The following is a 20,282-nucleotide window of genomic DNA, read 5'->3' on the forward strand; positions in this document are numbered from 1 at the left end:
CAATCTTATAAACGCATGCTCATATTTAGATAGGCCTGGCAAGAATATAAGCATGTCAGCCCAGCCTGCTCACTTTTTATGAAAAAATGAAGAGAAAACAACCTAAATATATCACAAGACCAGTCCTTTTTTATGTCCATTACATGCTAGACATATTTCATGTACTCCTCATTATATCCTGTTGTATTCCGGCAAAAAAAGGAAAAAGGAACATAGATTCTAACGGCCTCAAATTTTTACTTGCAGTCATTAGTCTTAGGCATCACACTGCCCATAAAGGAATACAACTTACAATCGACTCTGACACAGCCATGGCACGATAGCCAAGAATACAAGCAGTACTGACAATCCAGAGCAAGTAAACCTATAAAACCAACCCTCTCTCCACCCACACACATTTTGTTTTTTATTCCAGGGTCGTTGCTCTATCACCTCGGCTGTTTTACACCTAGGCCTATATCATTAGGATCAAGAATATAAAAGGTAGCATAAATAGCTTATATAGAAATACACTGCTCAAAAAAATAAAGGGAACACTTAAACAACACAATGTAACTCCAAGTCAATCACACTTCTGTGAAATCAAACTGTCCACTTAGGAAGCAACACTGATTGACAATACATTTCACATGCTGTTGTGCAAATGGAATAGACAAAAGGTGGAAATTATAGGCAATTAGCAAGACACCCCCAATAAAGGAGTGGTTCTGCAGGTGGTGACCACAGACCACTTCTCAGTTCCTATGCTTCCTGGCTGATGTTTTGGTCACTTTTGAATGCTGGCGGTGCTTTCACGCTAGTGGTAGCATGAGACGGAGTCTACAACCCACACAAGTGGCTCAGGTAGTGCAGCTCATCCAGGATGGCACATCAATGCGAGCTGTGGCAAGAAGGTTTGCTGTGTCTGTCAGCGTAGTGTCCAGAGCATGGAGGCGCTACCAGGAGACAGGCCAGTACATCAGGAGACGTGGAGGAGGCCGTAGGAGGGCAACAACCCAGCAGCAGGACCGCTACCTCCGCCTTTGTGCAAGGAGGAGCACTGCCAGAGCCCTGCAAAATGACCTCCAGCAGGCCACAAATGTGCATGTGTCTGCTCAAACGGTCAGAAACAGACTCCATGAGGGTGGTATGAGGGCCCGACGTCCACAGGTGGGGGTTGTGCTTACAGCCCAACACCGTGCAGGACGTTTGGCATTTGCCAGAGAACACCAAGATTGGCAAATTCGCCACTGGCGCCCTGTGCTCTTCACAGATGAAAGCAGGTTCACACTGAGCACATGAGCACATGTGACAGACGTGACAGAGTCTGGAGACGCCGTGGAGAACGTTCTGCTGCCTGCAACATCCTTCAGCATGACCGGTTTGGCGGTGGGTCAGTCATGGTGTGGGGTGGCATTTCTTTGTGGGGCCGCACAGCCCTCCATGTGCTCGCCAGAGGTAGCCTGACTGCCATTAGGTACCGAGATGAGATCCTCAGACCCCTTGTGAGACCATATGCTGACACATGCACATTTGTGGCCTGCTGGAGATCATTTTGCAGGGCTCTGGCAGTGCACCTCCTTGCACAAAGGCGGAGGTAGCGGTCCTGCTGCTGGGTTGTTGCCCTCCTACGGCCTCCTCCACGTCTCCTGATGTACTGGCCTGTCTCCTGGTAGCGCCTCCATGCTCTGGACACTACGCTGACAGACACAGCAAACCTTTTTGCCACAGCTCGCATTGATGTGCCATCCTGGATGAACTGCACTACCTGAGCCACTTGTGTGGGTTGTAGACTCCGTCTCATGCTACCACTAGAGTGAAAGCACCGCCAGCATTCAAAAGTGACCAAAACATCAGCCAGGAAGCATAGGAACTGAGAAGTGGTCTGTGGTCACCACCTGCAGAACCATTCCTTTTTTGGGGGTGTCTTGCTAATTGCCTATAATTTCCACCTTTTGTCTATTCCATTTGCACAACAGCATGTGAAATTTATTGTCAATCAGTGTTGCTTCCTAAGTGGACAGTTTGATTTCACAGAAGTGTGATTGACTTGGAGTTACGTTGTGTTGTTTAAGTGTTCCCTTTATTTTTTTGAGCAGTGTATATAATATACCTCTATCTGGCATAGAGAAGTGCTTCCATAAGCCAGTTATTATGTTGGTTCTACCGTTAACTTTAATCAGTTTATCCTAGTGTTAACCAGCCCGCCACACACTAATAGAGACAACAACCCTGTTGACAAAACCTAATCCATTTGCCGGTGTGTATCGGAAAAATAATCATTGTTTACATTTTTATATTGAGATTTATTTTTTTAAATGTAAAAGGGTAATGACCCCAATTATTTTAGGATCTTATAGGCCTATTCCAATAGAGAACCTAGGCAGGTTTTTAATTCTATAATCCTTTATCCTTACAATAAATATATTCATATTTACTAAGTTCACATCCGCGAACAAGGGCCACACTATATAACAGCTTTTAAGTAATAACACACCCAACCTCTACAATTAGGCCATGACAAACTAAAACTAAAAACAACCTTTGTATTTATAATGTACAATCTTCAAATTAAATAATAAAACATTCATAAAGAAAAAAGGTCACACTTACCCATCTTCGCCTTCCCCTAAATCAAAACTTGATATTATTTAAGTCCATATAATCCAAAGTTCCATATTGCTTGAATAGAAAAAGTATAAATTCATCATACCCATTCTGCATTACCATAAATCCAACCTTATTTTAAGTCGACATAGTCTACGGTTCCTTACTGCATGAAAAAAATATATAATAAAAAAGTCCATTATGCCAAAAAAAAGTTTTTTGTAAAAAACAAATTAATCCATATTTGTACTGCGTAATGCGGTGCAAATATGTATTGGGGACTACTTCAACTGGAGGTAGCTATCACTCACAGCCACGTTGTAATCTTTGAGTCCTTGAACATTTAGTTGTTTACATATAATTTATCGACCACAAGATTAACATTCTGCTTCTCTGCTCAGAGCCTTTTGAAAGTGGGGTACAGGACACGTCGTCTCTCCATTATTTCATGAGGAAATTGTTCATGAATAGAGAATTGGGTGTTCTTCAATTCCCAACCCTGTTTTAACAAGGCAATGTTCATTTTGTAGTGGCTTAGCATAGCAACGATCGGACGGGGTCTTCCCTCTGCTCTGCCACCGAAACGGTGAGCCCTTTGAAAATCAATAGTTTCCACCTGTTCGTCCGTCATCTTAAGTTTACTGTCACACCCTGATCTGTTTCACCTGTCTTTGTGATTGTCTCCACCCCCCTCCAAATTGCACAACAATTCCATGTGAATCTGATAACTAGAATGTGTCGACTTTCCAAGATACAGTTTATGTCATCCTGTCATGAGTAGTAATGTCTCAGACAACAACTGATCTGAGATCATATTCATTAAGTACCAACGCATATTTTCAACTGGTTGGATTACCGAAATATGGTTCCGTTTCCCACCTTTCGATGTTACCAGACTCTCTATGTTACAAAGGCTTTACAAGAGTCAACTCTATAGAGTAGAGAGAGAGAAAAGGGGAAAGGTATTTATGGGGGTCATAAACCTCCCCCAACAGGCCAACTTCATGACACTTGTATTCTTGGAGGATGCTAAATGTAAAAGGATGCTAAATGTATTCATGTTAACATAATCAAGTCAAACCAATTAACCAATTCTATTTTGAAAGTTTGAATAAGTTGTGACGCTCAAATACTGTATGACTCTTTCAACATGCCACGGAAAAGGTCGAAAGCTGCAATTAATTGTATGATGCCTGAAAATACTGCAGAGTAAGTCAAAGCCATTTGCAAACATTGCAAACAGCAAGTTGGACAGATAGCAAAAACTACTTTGAACCTCTTTGTTCATCTAAGGCTAAGTGCTCTTGTTTCAAACACTATACCATCTTTAAAGGGATAGTTTACTCAGAATACACGCTAACATGATTGTACACCTACCATGGTTGTAGTTGATTCAATAAGGCAGTTTTGGGATATTTCGTTTCCTTATAGCAATATTGTGTTACTGTTAGCATTCTCAGTAACACAACATTAAACTGTTGTTATGCATGTGTAATAAAACTGTATATACTTTTTGAGCAACATTTTATTAGCATGTTGTTACATAATACTTTGGTAATTGCATTTTAATTGCATAGCAATGAGAGGAGAGTTTTTGCAACTACTGTACACAGAAGGAATAGTCACTGTTCCTTATTCCAATGTAATAATGTAATATCTCCGTTATTATGCAATTAAAGCAATTTCCTAAGTCCTATATAACAACAACGTTGCTATTGTAATAAGCAAAGTTACTACACATGTATAGGGACTTCATGTGAAGTGTTACTGTATTACCTTATGTCTCACTCATAATGAAAATGTATGTGTTAGTCATTTTGAAGCTGCCAAAGTGGTCTACTCTAATGTTGAGGTCATTCACGTCCATCATGTCTTTTATTCTAGCTAGGCTATATTAATATTCAAGAGCCCTCCAAACCATATGCTTATAATATATTTAGACTGATTCAACTAACTGTATTTTGGTTCTTCATAAAATAGTTGGCAGCCATCAGATACATATTTGTTTTGCGTTCAAATAACTTGCATATATTCAAAAACGTAAAAATATTGTTTGGTGTTTCTGAGACCTGTATTTGAATATCGAAGGAAATAGTTGACAATAGTTGATTCACTATAGTCAATTACCTCCAGTATTTGAAAAGTTGGTGTATTAAAATAAACTACAAAATACAACTATGTTCTGCAAAGGTCTGCTATGGTTCAACATTTCTGACGGTTCGTTACAATATGTCAATGTAGCCTACTTGTATCTGTCCCTAGTAAAAAAATACATATTTGATAGGTTTAACAGTAGCCAATGATATAGCTTGGTCAATGCTTTGTCAATCATTCAAAGTGGCTACAGTACCAAAAACGTATCATTTGGCAAGAGCTAAAACATTGCCCATGCAAATTATGGAGTGCAAACTCTGACAGCAGACGTGCAATTATTAGTTAGGCTACATGCTGCATTGACAGTTATTCTCATCTGCCATCACTTCTACTTATTATGCATACAATAGATTTTGTGGGTTATGATGGAACCCCCTCCCCCTACCGTATTTATCTTACGAAGTGGCCATTAAATCTCTCTGAGTGATGCCACTGCATTAAATCAAACATACTTGTTGATTAGGGCTGCTAGGACTCTAGGACTGTGACCTGTTCTGCAGTCTGCTTCGAGCTAGTGTGTTGTCTGTCAATGCACTAGGCGTCCATTTTGGATTCAGTGTTTACACTTAGGTTAAAGGAGCAAGCAGTATTCACAACTTTTAAAGGCCGTCAGACAAACACACTGCCAGGCCGGACAGTAATGTGTCAATAAGCTACAGCTATGTAACCAGCAATGTCTTTGTCTGTGACAACCCCACAGACAACCAATTAGTTACCGTAAGGATAGGAAGGGGAGGGGAGGGGAGCTCACTCACTTGAATGAGTAGTTCATCTACTTTTTATTTCCTTTTTCATCACTCTTTGGGGCCATATTTATGCAGGATATATGAATGCACTGACATTCAAGCTTATTTGTCCTATGCTAGACAATGTTTAAAAATGTCAATTGACTTCAATGGAACACTTCCGCTTACTAACTTTCAGCATCCATGACACGCTTAATACTGTGTGCAAATCAAAAAACACACTATCTGCAATATTTGCATTCCGCCAAAAATATTTTCATCACAATTTACTAATTAGCTAGCTACCTCTGGTCCAGGATGTCACTCTTGTCCGAGTTGTCGATGGAAGCGATGAAGAGGTTGATGAACCAGGTGAGCGAGTACTGGTACATGGGCTCGATGTTGGCCAAGTCTGCGATGGAGAAGAAGAGGATGGCAGAGTGCACAGCGATGGGAGTGTAACCCATGCGCGTCTCGTCGATCTTCACCTCCGTCACCTCGGCGATGGCCTGCTTCTCCGAGATCTCGTTGGCCAGAACCTTAGACGAGGAGAGGATCTTGACGGCCGTCTCATCCTCCAGGATGTTGCCCTCTGAAGAGGACAGCACCTCCAGGATCTTGTCCTCGATCTCCTGCAGCTGCCTGGGGGGGGAGGGGGTGGAAAGGTCATGTGATTAGTACCAGAGTCTACTGTGCTACCTGTTCCTTTGTTTGAACAGACTGAATGATTGGAACTCCCCCATTTGTTAAGCAATTACCTCTTGTTCTCGGCCCCCTGCAATATGAGGGCCTGTTTCTCCTCCTCCAGGTCAGGCCTCTCCCTGGCCACCACAATGCCCAGCAGCTGGTCCTGCATGCCCTCGGGGGTGATCATAAAGTTCAGTAGGGTCACCTATAGTACACACACACAGTATAGGGCAAACATACACAATACATCAGCCTTCACAATGACAAACATCACTATAGAGTTTACAGTAGTGTGTGGGGTGGCAGTTAGCCTAACAGTTAAGAGGCCGCTGGTTCGAATCCCCGAGCCGACAAGGTGAACAATCTGTCGATGTGCCCATGAGTAAGGCACTTAACCCTAATTGGTCCTCTGGATAAGAGCGTCTGCTAAATGACTAACATGCAAACGTGTGTGCTCATTTAATGGTTCGCACTTCACTACTATCCAATCCCACAGTGGTAACTTTCACCTTAAGCTACTGTAATAGCCTTTTTTAAAAGCTACAGCAATAGCCTTTTTCCTCTTTCACAAGTGAGAGAAGTGAGCACATCTCAACCCACACACCCAGTCCTTAGGGCCTACTATCCTAGAGGTTAAAAGCTGGTATCTGGTATCTACTCCCCGCTCTAATAAATGAGTGCACTTCTCCAGGCATCTAATTACATTTCTATTAATGCCAAGGCCTGCTCAGCTGGTGGTAAAGACTCTCAAAGCCTGTATATATCCCGGAGCTGCCATTTTCAAAAAATAATCAAATCTGCGCTCCCTGCAGTTCCTTTGGCCTGGCTTAAAAGGTGTATTTGAAAAATGTTAGCAGTGCAAACAACCGTTACAAAACAACTCAACAACCACCCAGTAGCCTATTCACAACCAATAGTAATCTAATTTCACCCCTAAAACGACTTTTTATGTGCATTTGTAGAGACATCACTGGGGGAACCACATAGTGCACTGGCACTGCAAACATTGTACACTTGTAGCTATCCTATGAAATCATTTTGCAACAAAATGTTCTGACATAATTTTTATTAAAAAAAACTGACAATATATCAGCATACAAATTAGATGTTACAATGTTTTGGATAAATCATTTACAGATGTCCATGTCAATAGAGTGATGGATAGATGACAAGGTGATTTGCAAAGCCTATTCATCACTGAAATGTGCCGATCACAACAGCTGTAATATCTTAATAATAACACAGTAATTTTACAACAAAAAATGTAAAACATAGGGATGGATTGATCAGGGGATGTTCATTCAATGAAAAACCTGTTATGTCCAACTCAATGCCTATCCACGGGAGTAGCCTACCCATACATCCAAAAGACTACTGACTGGGAACGTACAGTGCATTCGGAAAGTATTCAGACCCCTTGACTTTTTCCACATTTTGTTACCGTTACAGTCTTATTCTAAAATGTATTAAATTGTTATTTTTTTCCCTCATTAATCTACACACAATACCCCCTAATGACAAAACAAAAACAGTAAAAAAAAAAAAAAGTTTGCTAATTTATAGAAACTAAAAAACGGAAATATCACATTTACCATAAATATCATAAGTATTCAGACCCTTTACTCAGTACTTTGTTGAAGTACCTTTGGCAATGATTACAGCCTCAATACTTCTTGGGTATGATGCTACAAGCTTGGCACACCTGTATTTGAGGAGTTTATGCCATTCTTCTCTGCAGATCCTCAAGGTCTGTCAGGTTGGATGGGGAGCGTTGCTGCACAGCTATTTTCAGGTGTTCGATCGGGTTCAAGTCTGGGCTCTGGCTGGTCCACTCAAGGTCATTCAGAGACTTGTCCCAAAGCCACTCCGGCGTTGTTTTGTCTGTGTGGATAGGGTCATTGTCCTGTTGGAAGGTGAACCTTCACCCCAGTCTGAGGTCCTGAGTGCTCTGGAGCAGGTTTTCATCAAGGATCTCTCTGTACTTTTCTCTGTACATCTTTGCCTCAATCCTGATTAGTCTCCCAGTCCCTGCCGCTAAAAACATCCCCACAGCATGATGCTGCCACCACCATGCTTCACTGTAGGGATGGTGCCAGGTTTCCTCCAGACTGATTCCCTATATCCAGTGAAAACATCATAAAAAAAAAACTGCTGTTTGTTCCGAGCTCACTGGCTCGTGAATAGGCTAGCTGATACAATGTTGCAAGTTTGCTGGCGACAGCTTCAGCTTCATCACCCAGTTGATGATTTGATACAATGTTGTACTTCACTAGCAATAGCTCAAGTCAAGACAGAAAGAAAGAAAGGGAGGCAGACAGGCGGAGTAGAGAGATGATTGTGAAATATGTTCTACTGTTTTTACTTGTCGGCTTTAGGCCTATGTATTTTACTTAGTTGATGATTAAGTTATAGGGTTACTTCTGCATTGGCCTATAGGCTATCTCTGACTTCTACGCGCTCGTTTCTTTAGCTGCCAATGGATAATCATGTATCAATGTGTCCAAATGGCAGAATTGTATCGTTTAACTTCAGATTTTTATGATTAACCATTTGACAATGATTTTGAGAAACAAAAAACGTTATTATTGAAATGAAACTGGCACGCAGATTGGTAGTAATGGTAGGATAAATTGAAAGCTTCCCCAACGTGAAACTCACAAGCTGCCTATTGCACGCAAGCGCGTGCACACATATGGAGTTCCCGTGAAAAAACGTGCCCGCTCATGGAAATCAAAGGCCCATCGAACTGATTAGTTCTGGCGCCGGCGCTGGGCCTGCTCCGATTGGAGGTATTGTGTTTCAAATATGGCTCGATGGGAAGAATGAGAGCCTATCATGAGAGTGTACTGTAGGCAGTCAGGAAAAAGTGTGCTCGTAAAAAATGAGCTGAATCTATTTAATGGGGGCCTATAAAAAACAGGCGGGTGGCCCTGCAAATAGATGCTTGAAATGCGATCCTTGGTAATGCCTTTTTTTCTCCATAATGCCATTCACTTTATATGTGCATTATCTGAAAATTGCTTTTTCTGGGGGCCTGCCCGAGGACACACACTCACTTGCTTGTATTGGTGTTGCTACATTAAATGGGACAATATTGAGTGATTGGCTGATGTGTGTTGGGTGGTAAATGCATCTTTGCTCAAGTGCTGTTACCCTGAAACTGCAGTGCGTAACCCGCTGTAAACTTCGCTCCCTTCCCTCTTTGAGAGAGATATCATACTTTCGAAGCAGCTGTCTGAAACTCTGTCTGAAAAGCACTGCAATTATTAAGTAGAGTGGATCTGGTGTACAGTTTTGTTCTAAGAGCAGTACCATATTTGATGTTTAGAACACCATTTCAAAGTCTGAATGTTACAATTTTCATTTTAAAATAAGAGGCCTATTTTAATCATAGACTATGCTCCAATGCTACGACGATGCTCAGCCATTTTGTATGGAGCAGATACAGTTTCTAAAGACTACATGAGGAAGGAGAAAGGTATAGCCAGACTCCCCTATAATTCTGCATTGTATCATTTTCACTTCCCTTAGCACATACAGCATAAGATTGCACATCTGCATGCCAGTGAGCTCTGGGAAGCGTGAATGAGCAGTAAAGGCTCATTAGAAGAAAGTTACACCTGCCTCAGGCACATGTGCTGCTCGGCTATGGATAGAAACACACATACTGTAAAGTCACACTTGGGGAAGAACAGAGTCCATGCAGACAGGTGTCGTCGTTCTAAGGAGGTAGATGTGATAGTGAGGCTTCGCTTTGAAATGAAGCCTCGCAAGTTCAACCCCTATGGAGCTCGATGGCTAGTTTCCTTCAAATGCAATTGCCTAAACTGGTTATCTTAGCCATGTGTGTACATGCTTTAGTATAATTGCTCAAATCCAGTACAGTGATCATAAATTATAAACAGAGTTGTCATCTACGGCTGTTACTTATTCACAAAACTGTTTGTGTTGTATTTCATTGTATTAAAAAAGGGATGAATTATCCTAATTACAGATATTATCAAATACAGGTCCATATTACAATGGAGAGCAGAATGATCTGTTTTCTCTTTAAATTTGTTTTGAATGTTTTTTTTGGTCCTGTGCAGTTGTAAATCAAACAAATACGTGTGAACACCAATTTTTTATTATTATATTAACTTATTTTAAAAGAAATACTGAAATGTGCTAGGGTGCCAATACTGTATTTGACAACATCTGTAAATAAGAATTATTTTGCTATGAATCCACCTTCAACAATAAAGTATAACGGAGGCATGTTACAAATCAGTTTGCGTGTGTGTGTGCATATGTTCCTCCCTCCTCTCTGTGTGTGTCCTGTGTGTGTTACACGTATGTGTGTGTGTGTGTGCGTTCTATGGTAGTCTAACCTTAACAGAAGTTTCGGGCAGGTAGTGGGGGTTGCGGAGCTTGGTGGTGATGTAGAAACGGAAGTCCGGGGCATACTCGATAGTGGAGTCTCCCAGGCGGATGCAGATGGCACCGCCCTGCTTGAAGGTCTGCTTCAGCAGCAGGGGCTCCAGAATGGCATCCAGCTCCTCACCAATGTTCTCCAGGAGCACTGAGAAACAACAGGGCTTTGTTCAATAATACTGACCAGATAAATGAGTGCAAAACGGATTAGAACAAAATATGTAAAAACATACAAATTTTACCCTCTGGGAAGAGTGTTGTGTTTGCGTGTTTGTGTTAGTTGTAAAACGGTTTATTTCCAGGTTAGACCACACTTGGCAAATTATAGATCATTCTGTAATACACCTGCTCTGAGCTGCTTAGGCTTTTCGTATGCTTTCGCCGAAAAGCCTATTTGAAATCTGACATGTTGGCTGGATTCACAACCAGTTTAGCTTTAATTTGGTATCTTTCATGTGTGATTTAATGAAAGTTTGATTTTATAGTAATTTTCATAGTAATTCATTTTAATTTGGCGCTCTGCATTTTCTCAGGCTTTTTGCCAAGCGATACAGTAGCGTCTTGCCTAAACTCAGATTTTTTGTGTAACATGAAGTCCTATGAGTGTCATCTGATGAAGATTATCAAAGGTTAGTGATACATTTTATCTCTATTTCTGCTTTTTAATGCTCTCTTTAGCTGGAAAAATGGCTGTCTTTTTCTGTGACTTGGCTCCTAACATAATCGTTTGGTGTGCTTTCGTCGTAAAACCTTTTTGAAATCGGACACTTTGGCTGGATTTACAACAAGTGTAGCTTTAAAATGGTGTGAAATACATGTATGCTTGAGGAATTTTAATTATGGGATTTCTGTTGTTTTGAATTTGGCGCCATGCAGTTTCACTGGCTGTTGACGTGGTGGAACGCTACCGTCCCAAATACCCTAGAGAGGTTAACTTCTTGGGACTATAGGGGGTGCTGTTCCGCATTAGCATATTTGGGTCTCCAAATTAAACTGCCTCGTGCTAAATTCTTGATCGTACAATATGCATATTATTGTTATTATTGGATAGAAAACACCTTCTAGTTTCTATAGAAGTTGGAATTTTGTCTCTGAGTGGTACAGAACAATATCTACAGCACTTTTCATGACAGGGGTCAGATTTCAGAAATTTTTACCCCTGATCTGGAGTCTGTTTTTAAGGCGACAGTGAATGCTATGAAGAAACCGACACTGCCTACGTCTTCCTCTGGGTGTCTGTACGTCATCACGTTTTGAATGGAGTCTATTGCACAATCCCAGCCCATATAAAACCACAAAACGTGGGAGGATCTCTCTCTCTTCTCCGCGCGCCACAAGCAAGATGGACATCGGACCTGCCTCATTCCAAATCGTTGTTTAACTAGTTATATTTCTCCGGTCATGTTTTCAGTCGTTATAGTTGTTAAAAACATCATAATGTAGTTAATTTGAACCGTTTTATAGCAATTTATATCCGTTTAGTGCGATTTTGAGGAATTTCTTTGTCGTGCACTTTTTAGCTTTGGAAACGTTTCGGGGTGTCGGTCGTTGGTGGTGGACATTTCGAAGGACAGAGGACATCTATCGACCAAAAGACGTTTATAACATAGAAAGGATACATTGCCCAAGAATATGATGGAAGAACAGCTCAAAGTAAGCAATATTTAATATGATAAATCGTTGTTCTGTCGAAATATTTTAAACGCATATTTCGCCATTTTGTTTGGTATAGCTTCACTTGGCGAACCCTGTATTGAAAAGTAAGGATAATTTTAAAAATGTAAATCAGCGGTTGCATTAAGAACTAATTTGTCTTTCGATTCCTGTCAACCCTGTATTTTTTAGTCAAGTATATGATTAGCTTTCGATTAAACTAGATCACTCTGAAAGCTGACGTTCCTCATTTTGAGGCTTGAGTTGTGACTATTTCCATTGTATAACCACGGTTTTGTATGGCTAAATATGCACCTTTTCGAACAAACTGTATATGTATGTTGTAAAATGATGTTACAGGAGTGTCATCGGAAGAATTCTGAGAAGGTTAGTGAAAAAATTAATATATTTTGGCGGTGATTACGTTATAGCGCTCTTTGGCTGGAATCGATGCTCTGGTAACGTTTGCACATGTGGTATGCTAACTTATCGATTTATTGTGTTTTCGCTGAAAAACGCTTAGAAAATCTGAAATATGGTCTGAAATCACAAGAACTGGGTCTTTCCATTGCTATGCTTTGTCTATTTTTATGAAATGTTTTATGATGAGTAAATTGGTCATACACGTTGCTCTATCTAGTAATTCTAGTCGATTTGTGATGGTCGGTGCAATTGTAAACTGTGATTTCTACCTGAAATATGCACTTTTTTCTAACAACACCTATCCTATACCATAAATATGTTATCAGACTGTCATCTGATGAGTTTTTTTCTTGGTTAGTGGCTATCAATATCTTAGTTTAGCCGAATTGGTGATAGCACCTGAAGGAGTAAGAAACTGATGGAGTTAGAAAAGTGGTGTATTTTGCTAACGTGTTTAGCTAATAGATTTACATATTTTGTCTTCCCTGTAAAACATTTTAAAAATCTGAAATGGTGGCTTTATTCACAAGATCTGTATCTTTCATCTGGTGTCTTGGACTTGTGATTTAATGATATTTAGATGCTACTATCTACTTGTGAAGCTATGCTAGCTATGCTAATCAGTGTGTGGGGGGGGTGGGGGGTGATCCCGGACCCGGGGTAGAGGCTCGTGAAAGGTTAAATTGATGTAGTTTTGTCCTCGAGCTGTTCTTGTCTATTAAAGTTATGTATTATGTCATGTTTCATGTTTTGTGTGGACCCCAGGAAGAGTAGCTGTCCTTCTGTTCACCTGACTTAGAATTCCTCACAATCAAATGTCGACTGAGAGAATTCTCTTCGATTACAATAACAGCCGCATATATTCTCCCCCAAGCAGACACATCGACGGCCCTGAACGAACTTTATTTGACTCTATTTAAACTGGAAACCAGTAAGGCTGCATTCATTATAGCTGGGGATTTTAACAAGGCTAATCTGAAAACTAGACTCCCTAAATTCTATCAGCATATCGATTGTGCTACCAGGGCTGGTAAAACCCTAGATCATTGTTATTCTAACTTCCGCGATGCATATAAGGCCCTCCCCCGCCCTCCTTTTGGAAAAGCTGACCACGACTCCATTTTGTTGCTTCCAGCCTATAGACAGAGACTATAACAGGAAGCTCCCGCGCTCAGGTCTGTTCAACGCTGGTCCGACCAATCTGATTCCACGCTTCAAGATTGCTTCGATCACGTGGATTGGGATATGTTCCGCACTGCGTCAAACAACAACATTGACGAATACGCTGATTCGGTGAGCGAGTTTATTAGCAAGGGCATCGGCGATGTCGTACCCACAGCAACTATTAAAACATTCCCAAACCATAAACTGTGGATTGGTGGCAGCATTCACGCGAAACTGAAAGCGTGAACCACTGCTTTTAACCAGGGCAAGGTGACCGGAAACATGACCGAATACAAACAGTGTAGCTATTCCCTCCGCAAGTCAATCAAACAAACTAAGCGTCAGTATAGAGACAAAGTAGAGTCGCAATTCAACGGCTCAGACACAAGAGGTGTGTGGCAGGGTCTACAGTCAATCACGGATTACAAAAAGAAAACCAGCCCCGTCGCGGACCAGGATGTCTTGCTCCCAGACAGACTAAACAACTTCTTTGCTCGCTTTGAGGACAATACAGTGCCACTGACACAGCCCGCTACCAAAACCTGCGGACTCTCCTTCACTGCAGCCGACGTGAGTAAAACATTTAAACGTGTTAACCCTCACAAGGCTGCAGGATCAGACGGCATCCCCAGCCGCGTCCTCAGAGCATGCGCAGACCAGCTGGCTGGTGTGTTTACAGACATATTCAATCAAACCTTATCCCAGGCTGCTGTTCCCACATGCTTCAAGAGGGCCACCATTGTTCCTGTTCCCAAGAAAGCTAAGGTAACTGAGCTAAATGACTACCGCCCCGTAGCACTCACTTCCATCATCATGAAGTGCTTTGAGAGACTAGTCAAGAACCATATCACCTCCACCCTACCTGACACCCTAGACCCACTCCAATTAGCTTACCGCCCCAATAGGTCCACAGACGACGTTATCGCAACCACACTGCACACTGCCCTAACCCATCTGGACAAAAGGAATACCTATGTGAGAATGCTGTACATCATTCATTCATATGCCGTTCTGTACCATCACTCATTCATATATTTTTATGTACATATTCTTCATCCCTTTACACTTGTGTGTACAAGGTAGTTGTTGTGAAATTGTTAGGTTACTCGTTGGTTATTACTGCATTGTCGGAACTAGAAGCACAAGCATTTCGCTACACTCGCATTGACATCTGCTAACCATGTGTATGTGACAAATAACATTTGATTTGACTTGATTTGCTGCTTTTGCAACAGCTAAAGGATATCCAAATAAAATACCAAAAAATATCAATATCAATACCAAATACAAGGACACAGCACTTGTAAATGCTGTTCCTGTTGTCTGCAAGTACATATTGACCTGACTGCTAACCCGAGTTGGGCTTTGTTTTTATATTTGTGCTTTGTATCGCTCTCCCAGCCTATGCCGCGACGAGAGCTACTGGATTGGTAAAAGCTTGTTTGTTACTGTGAACAATTGAATCATACAGATGAAAAACCACATGAATCATTATAAAAAGTAAGAGGAAAAAAATGACATTTGATGTGGTATTCACACCCCCCCCCCCCAATTTAAAAAGAAATATTTAACAATATCAGCATTTTTTTAAAGCACATATGGTTCTTCGTTGCAAGGGTTACATTTTCTATGCAGTTTTGTAAAACAAATAAATACTGAGGGCACAACAGTCAAGTCTATACGATGGCGGTGGGAATTGAGGCAATGCAAATCCACCCCAGGGCTAAAACTCGAGGGACGTATTGAACAAAGAGAGAACAACACAAACAACCAACCAAACATGTTAATCTAAAAAAGATTGCATCCATCTACCCACAAAGATGATAGTCAGCTTCCCTCTTCCCGCAAAGACACATGGATTTAACCAAGGGTTCAACCAACACACTTAGTTGAACACACATCTAATTTGTTATGTACAGTAGTGAATATACATTGAATCTATTTCTATGCAGTAGCCTATGTTTACTCCATCCCAAGGGTCCTGGGGGTGTAGATATAAATGTATCTAAAACTGTAAGTATCATTAAAACTCTCGCCCTTAAGAATAGAGAAACAAATGCCCACCACCACATCACATTTCTGTGTTCTCTGATCCTGAATACAGATTCACATCTGTATCTGTTATTGTGGTGACAGGAGACCCCTTCATGTGACCAGGAGTACTGCACCAACCAGAGGCTAGTGGTTTTAGTCTGGCATTCAAACTCATGTGCTCAGTTTAACCATAGTTCCACTTCAAAATATAGTTTGGATTCTAGGCTATGGGAGTTCACCTGGTGTTCCAAACTGGATGCAGTTCTCCAGGGTGCGCACAAAGTCTCCGTCGCTCAGTTTGATGATGTGCAGACTGTTGGCCTTCTCCATGTTCTTTACCCACTTGTTTGCCTGGCCCTGGGGGTCGATCATCAGGGGCCACCGTCGGGCATTGCTGCACACACACACAAACACATAGAGAACAGTTAGGCACAACATGACACACACGCACAGGCACACACACACTCACACTGGGAGGACAGTGTGGCCAGGGCTCGAAATTAAAGGAGTCCCGTCATTCCGGGGACGATAAAAATGATGCCAGGGATGGTTCAAAACAGATGTTGGGACAGATGCGGGACGGTAAGCCAGAAAGATATATAACAGTGGTTCGATAGTAAAATGTTTAAACACAAAGACAAGGTTGAAACAGATCACAACATTTACAGTTGAAGTCGAAAGTTTACATACACTTAGGTTGAAGTCATTAAACACATTTTTCAAACACTCCACAAATTTCTTGTTAACAAACTATAACAAACTATAGGTTTGGCAAGTCGGTTAGGACATCTACTTTGTGCATGACACAAGTAATATTTCAACAATTGTTTACAGATAGATTATTTCACATATAGTTCACTGTATCACAATTCAAGTGGGTCAGAAGTTTACATAGACTAAGTTGACTATGCCTTTAAACAGCATGGACAATTCCGGAAATGATGTCATGGCTTTAGAAGCTTCTGATAGGCTAATTGACATCATTTGAGTCAATTGGAGGTGTACCTGTGGATGTATTTCAAGGCCTACCTTCAAACTCAGTGCCTCTTTGCTTGACATCATGGGAAAATCTAAAGAAATCAGCCAAGACCTCAGAAGAAAAATTGTCTGGTTCATCCTTGGGAGCAGTTTCCAAACGCCTGAAGGTACCACGTTCATCTGTACAAACAATAGTACGCAAGTATAAACACCATGGGACCACGCAGCCGTCATACCGCTCAGGAAGGAGACCCGTTCTGTCTCTTAGAGATGAACGTACTTTGGTGTGAAAAGTGCAAATCAATCCCAGAACAACAGCAAAGGACCTTGTGAAGATGCTGGAGGAAACAGGTACAAAAGTATCTATATCCACAGTAAAACGAGTCCTATATCGACATAATCTGAAAGGCCGCTCAGCAAGGAAAAAGCCACTGCTCAAAAACCGCCATAAAAAAGCTACGGTTTGAAAAGACTACGGTTTGCAACTGCACATGTGGACAAAGATCATACTTTTTGGAGAAATGTCCTCTGGTCTGATGAAACAAAAATATAACTGTTTGGCCATAATGACCATCGTTATGTTTGGAGGAAAAAAGGGGAGGCTTGCAAGCCGAAGAACACCATCCCAAACGTGAAGCACGGGGGTTGCAGCATCATGTTGTGGGGGTGCTTTGTTGCAGGAGGGACTGGTGCACTTCACAAAATCATGAGGAAGGAAAAGTATGTGGATATATTGAAGCAACATCTCAAGACATCAGTCAGAAGTTAAATCTTGGTTGCAAATGGGTCTTCCAAATGAGCAATGACCCTGTGAACAAAACTATGTAAATAGCTAAGGAACACAAGGACAAAGTCTCAGTTCAGTAGCCTTCAGTTTCAGCTGAAGCAATGTTGCAGCGTGAGGCAGAAATACTTTGCCCGTTTTACAGTGTGCATTTGGTGCAGGTCAGGGAGACAACCATATTATATTGATAACCATAGTAGCTAGCCATAGCCTACAGATAATGCAAATGCCACAGCAACTCCCGACACACGAAACCTCAGCTCCTGGCCGGCGGACCACAGAAAGGCTGGGAGAGAGTAAAATGTGCAATCTAATAGGCCTATTTGCCCAACATTGGAATGATATTCTAATATTATACATTTCCATAACCTAAATAATTACATATGCAATGCCTAGCCAGCTATGTCATTGTTTGAAACCTGGACATTTTACATAGCCTATCTTACCTTGCTTTTAATAGCCTACAGCCAAAATCCGACCATAGACAAAAAGCTAAGATTTCCTGGTACTGTATGCCACTGAAACCAGCATTTATTCTGTCCAAAGGCAGTAAGGCAAAATCCTATTGTTGCATCTTCAGATATTCCTTCTTTCTAAGTCTATACCATTAGGCTGAATATCAATCTTTGTCGCATTATAAGAAACGCTGGCATCAGATGTGCGTTTGAGAATGGTGTTCTCCAGTAATAGCATTTTGGAACATTCACGCATATGGCCGAGACAAGTGAACACATTGCTGCGCTTGTAATGTGAATTATTCACAGTTTATCGACTTTTAAGCTACAGTTGAAGTCGGAAGTTTAAATGTATTTGGCTAAGGTGTATGTAAGCTCAGTTTTTCACAATTCCTGACATTTAATCCTCGTAAAAAATCCCTGTTTTAGGTCAGTTAGGATGACCACTTTATTTTAAGAATGTGAAATGTCAGAATAATCATAGAGAGAATGATTTATTTCAGCTTTTATATCTTTCATCAAGTTCCCAGTGGATCAGAAGTTTACATACACTCAATTAGTATTTGGTAGCATTGCCTTTAAATTGTTTAACTTGGGTCAAATGTTTCGGGTAGCCTTCCACAAGCTTCCCGCAATAAGTTGGGTGAATTGTGGCCAATTCCTCCTGACAGAGCTGGTGTAACTGAGTCAGGTTTGTAGGCCTCCTGGCTCGCACATACTTTTTCAGTTCTGTCCACAAATTCTCTATAGGATTGAGGTCAGGACTTTGTGATGGCCACTCCAATACCTTGACTTTGTTGTCCTTAAGCCAATTTGCCACAACTTTGGAAGTATGCTTGGGGTCAGGTTGTTTGTCAATGTTTGAGTTCCAACTGCTAGGGAAGAGAAACAAGGCAGATTCTAGTCAGACTCTCAATCTCACAGGCCACGGTAACCACCCACCCTTAAAGGGGAAGGTGAAAATGTCTGTCTCATCTGTAATATTTTGGTTAAAAGGCAGGTCACAAAAAATGTAATGAAACAATAAACCACATTACATTTTACTAGTAATAGATTTATAGTTATAGAAACATTACAAAGCACGCTCATCCGTTTTTTTGTGTTTTGTTGGTGTAATTTTAGTGAAAATCTTTGTTTGGGACGGTTCAAGTTAAGTTTGGGATGCTGAAATTGCACATCGGGACGGTGAGGAAAAAAATTAGTTGCGAGCCCCGAGTGTGGCTCTGCCTAGGCAGTAAGCAGGAGAGACCTCCTATGGTTCTTGCATTAGGTAACAGAACATGGTGAGTGGGATTGAAACGTAGGTAGGCAGCCTAGCGGTTAAGAGCGTTGGGCCAGTAACCGAAAGGTTGCTGGTTCGAATCCCCGAGCCAACTAGGTGAAAAATCTGTCGAACTGCTATTGAGCAAGGCTGTTGGCATACAATGGCTGCCATGTATCACCAGAGGGGGTTGCTAAAAGTACTCGAAGTGGTGGCTGAGGTAATATGTTGGCTTAAGTTGTGGACTTACGAGATGATGATGCCATTGTCTACAGAAAAGCTGTCCGATGGCAGCCCGGCAATGGTCCAACTGCGGATCTTGACCGGCTCGCCCAGCGAGTTCATCAGGGACATGTTGCTGGAGCACGGGATGTCTCTGCTCTTACACAGCTCCATCCACTCCTCGGTCTGAGCCTGGAAAACACATACAAATAGACATGGGAGCACACCATCCCACGAGCACAGATCAAAAAGTAATAATTTCATATCGTCAGCTCATGAAAATAATTATTTTAATCACAAACATTTCCCACAATCGCAACAATGTTTTTATCAGTGTCATCTATTTTTCATGACGGCTCGTGTTTGTTGTTAAAAATACTTGCGTGAGTGGATGCGGGGGTAGCAATAATAACGTATTTCGAGGGAGACTCTTTAATGCAGTTCCTTTTGAGCATCATAGAAAAGCATACAAGTTAAATATTTAACTTATCTGGCGTCCTCTCGTCTTTGTCACATCAAAGCTCTTAGTGTTGACTGAGGCCAAGTGCATCAAAACACACACAGGCAAACATGCTGCACATAGATGTAAACACTCTCTCAAGTGCTCACTGACATGCAAACTGATTCTATGTCCCTGTATGTACCTTTTTTAAATTCGTACAGTATCTACCTGTGCTGTATACTGTATTTCTTTATGTCCCTCTATGTGCCAGCATGTTCATATACGCACCTGTATATCAATT

At 41.3% G+C, this 20,282-nt stretch overlaps 1 protein-coding gene across 1 annotated transcript in view; it reads right to left on the minus strand.

Annotated features, from left to right (window-relative positions):
* Window positions 1-20,282, minus strand: part of dnah7 (dynein, axonemal, heavy chain 7) — a 200,263-nt gene that overhangs the window by 48,565 nt on the left and 131,416 nt on the right. Inside the window, exons 49-53 of the mRNA XM_071356079.1 lie at window positions 19,568-19,731; window positions 16,079-16,233; window positions 10,523-10,713; window positions 6,224-6,357; window positions 5,772-6,107 (exon numbers count right to left, since the gene is read on the minus strand). Of these exons, the coding sequence (XP_071212180.1) occupies window positions 5,772-6,107; window positions 6,224-6,357; window positions 10,523-10,713; window positions 16,079-16,233; window positions 19,568-19,731 (980 nt within the window). The remainder of the gene's footprint in view (window positions 1-5,771; window positions 6,108-6,223; window positions 6,358-10,522; window positions 10,714-16,078; window positions 16,234-19,567; window positions 19,732-20,282) is intronic.

This window comes from Salvelinus alpinus, chromosome 20, assembly GCF_045679555.1.
Source record: "Salvelinus alpinus chromosome 20, SLU_Salpinus.1, whole genome shotgun sequence".
Classification (NCBI taxonomy): Eukaryota; Metazoa; Chordata; class Actinopteri; order Salmoniformes; family Salmonidae; genus Salvelinus; species Salvelinus alpinus.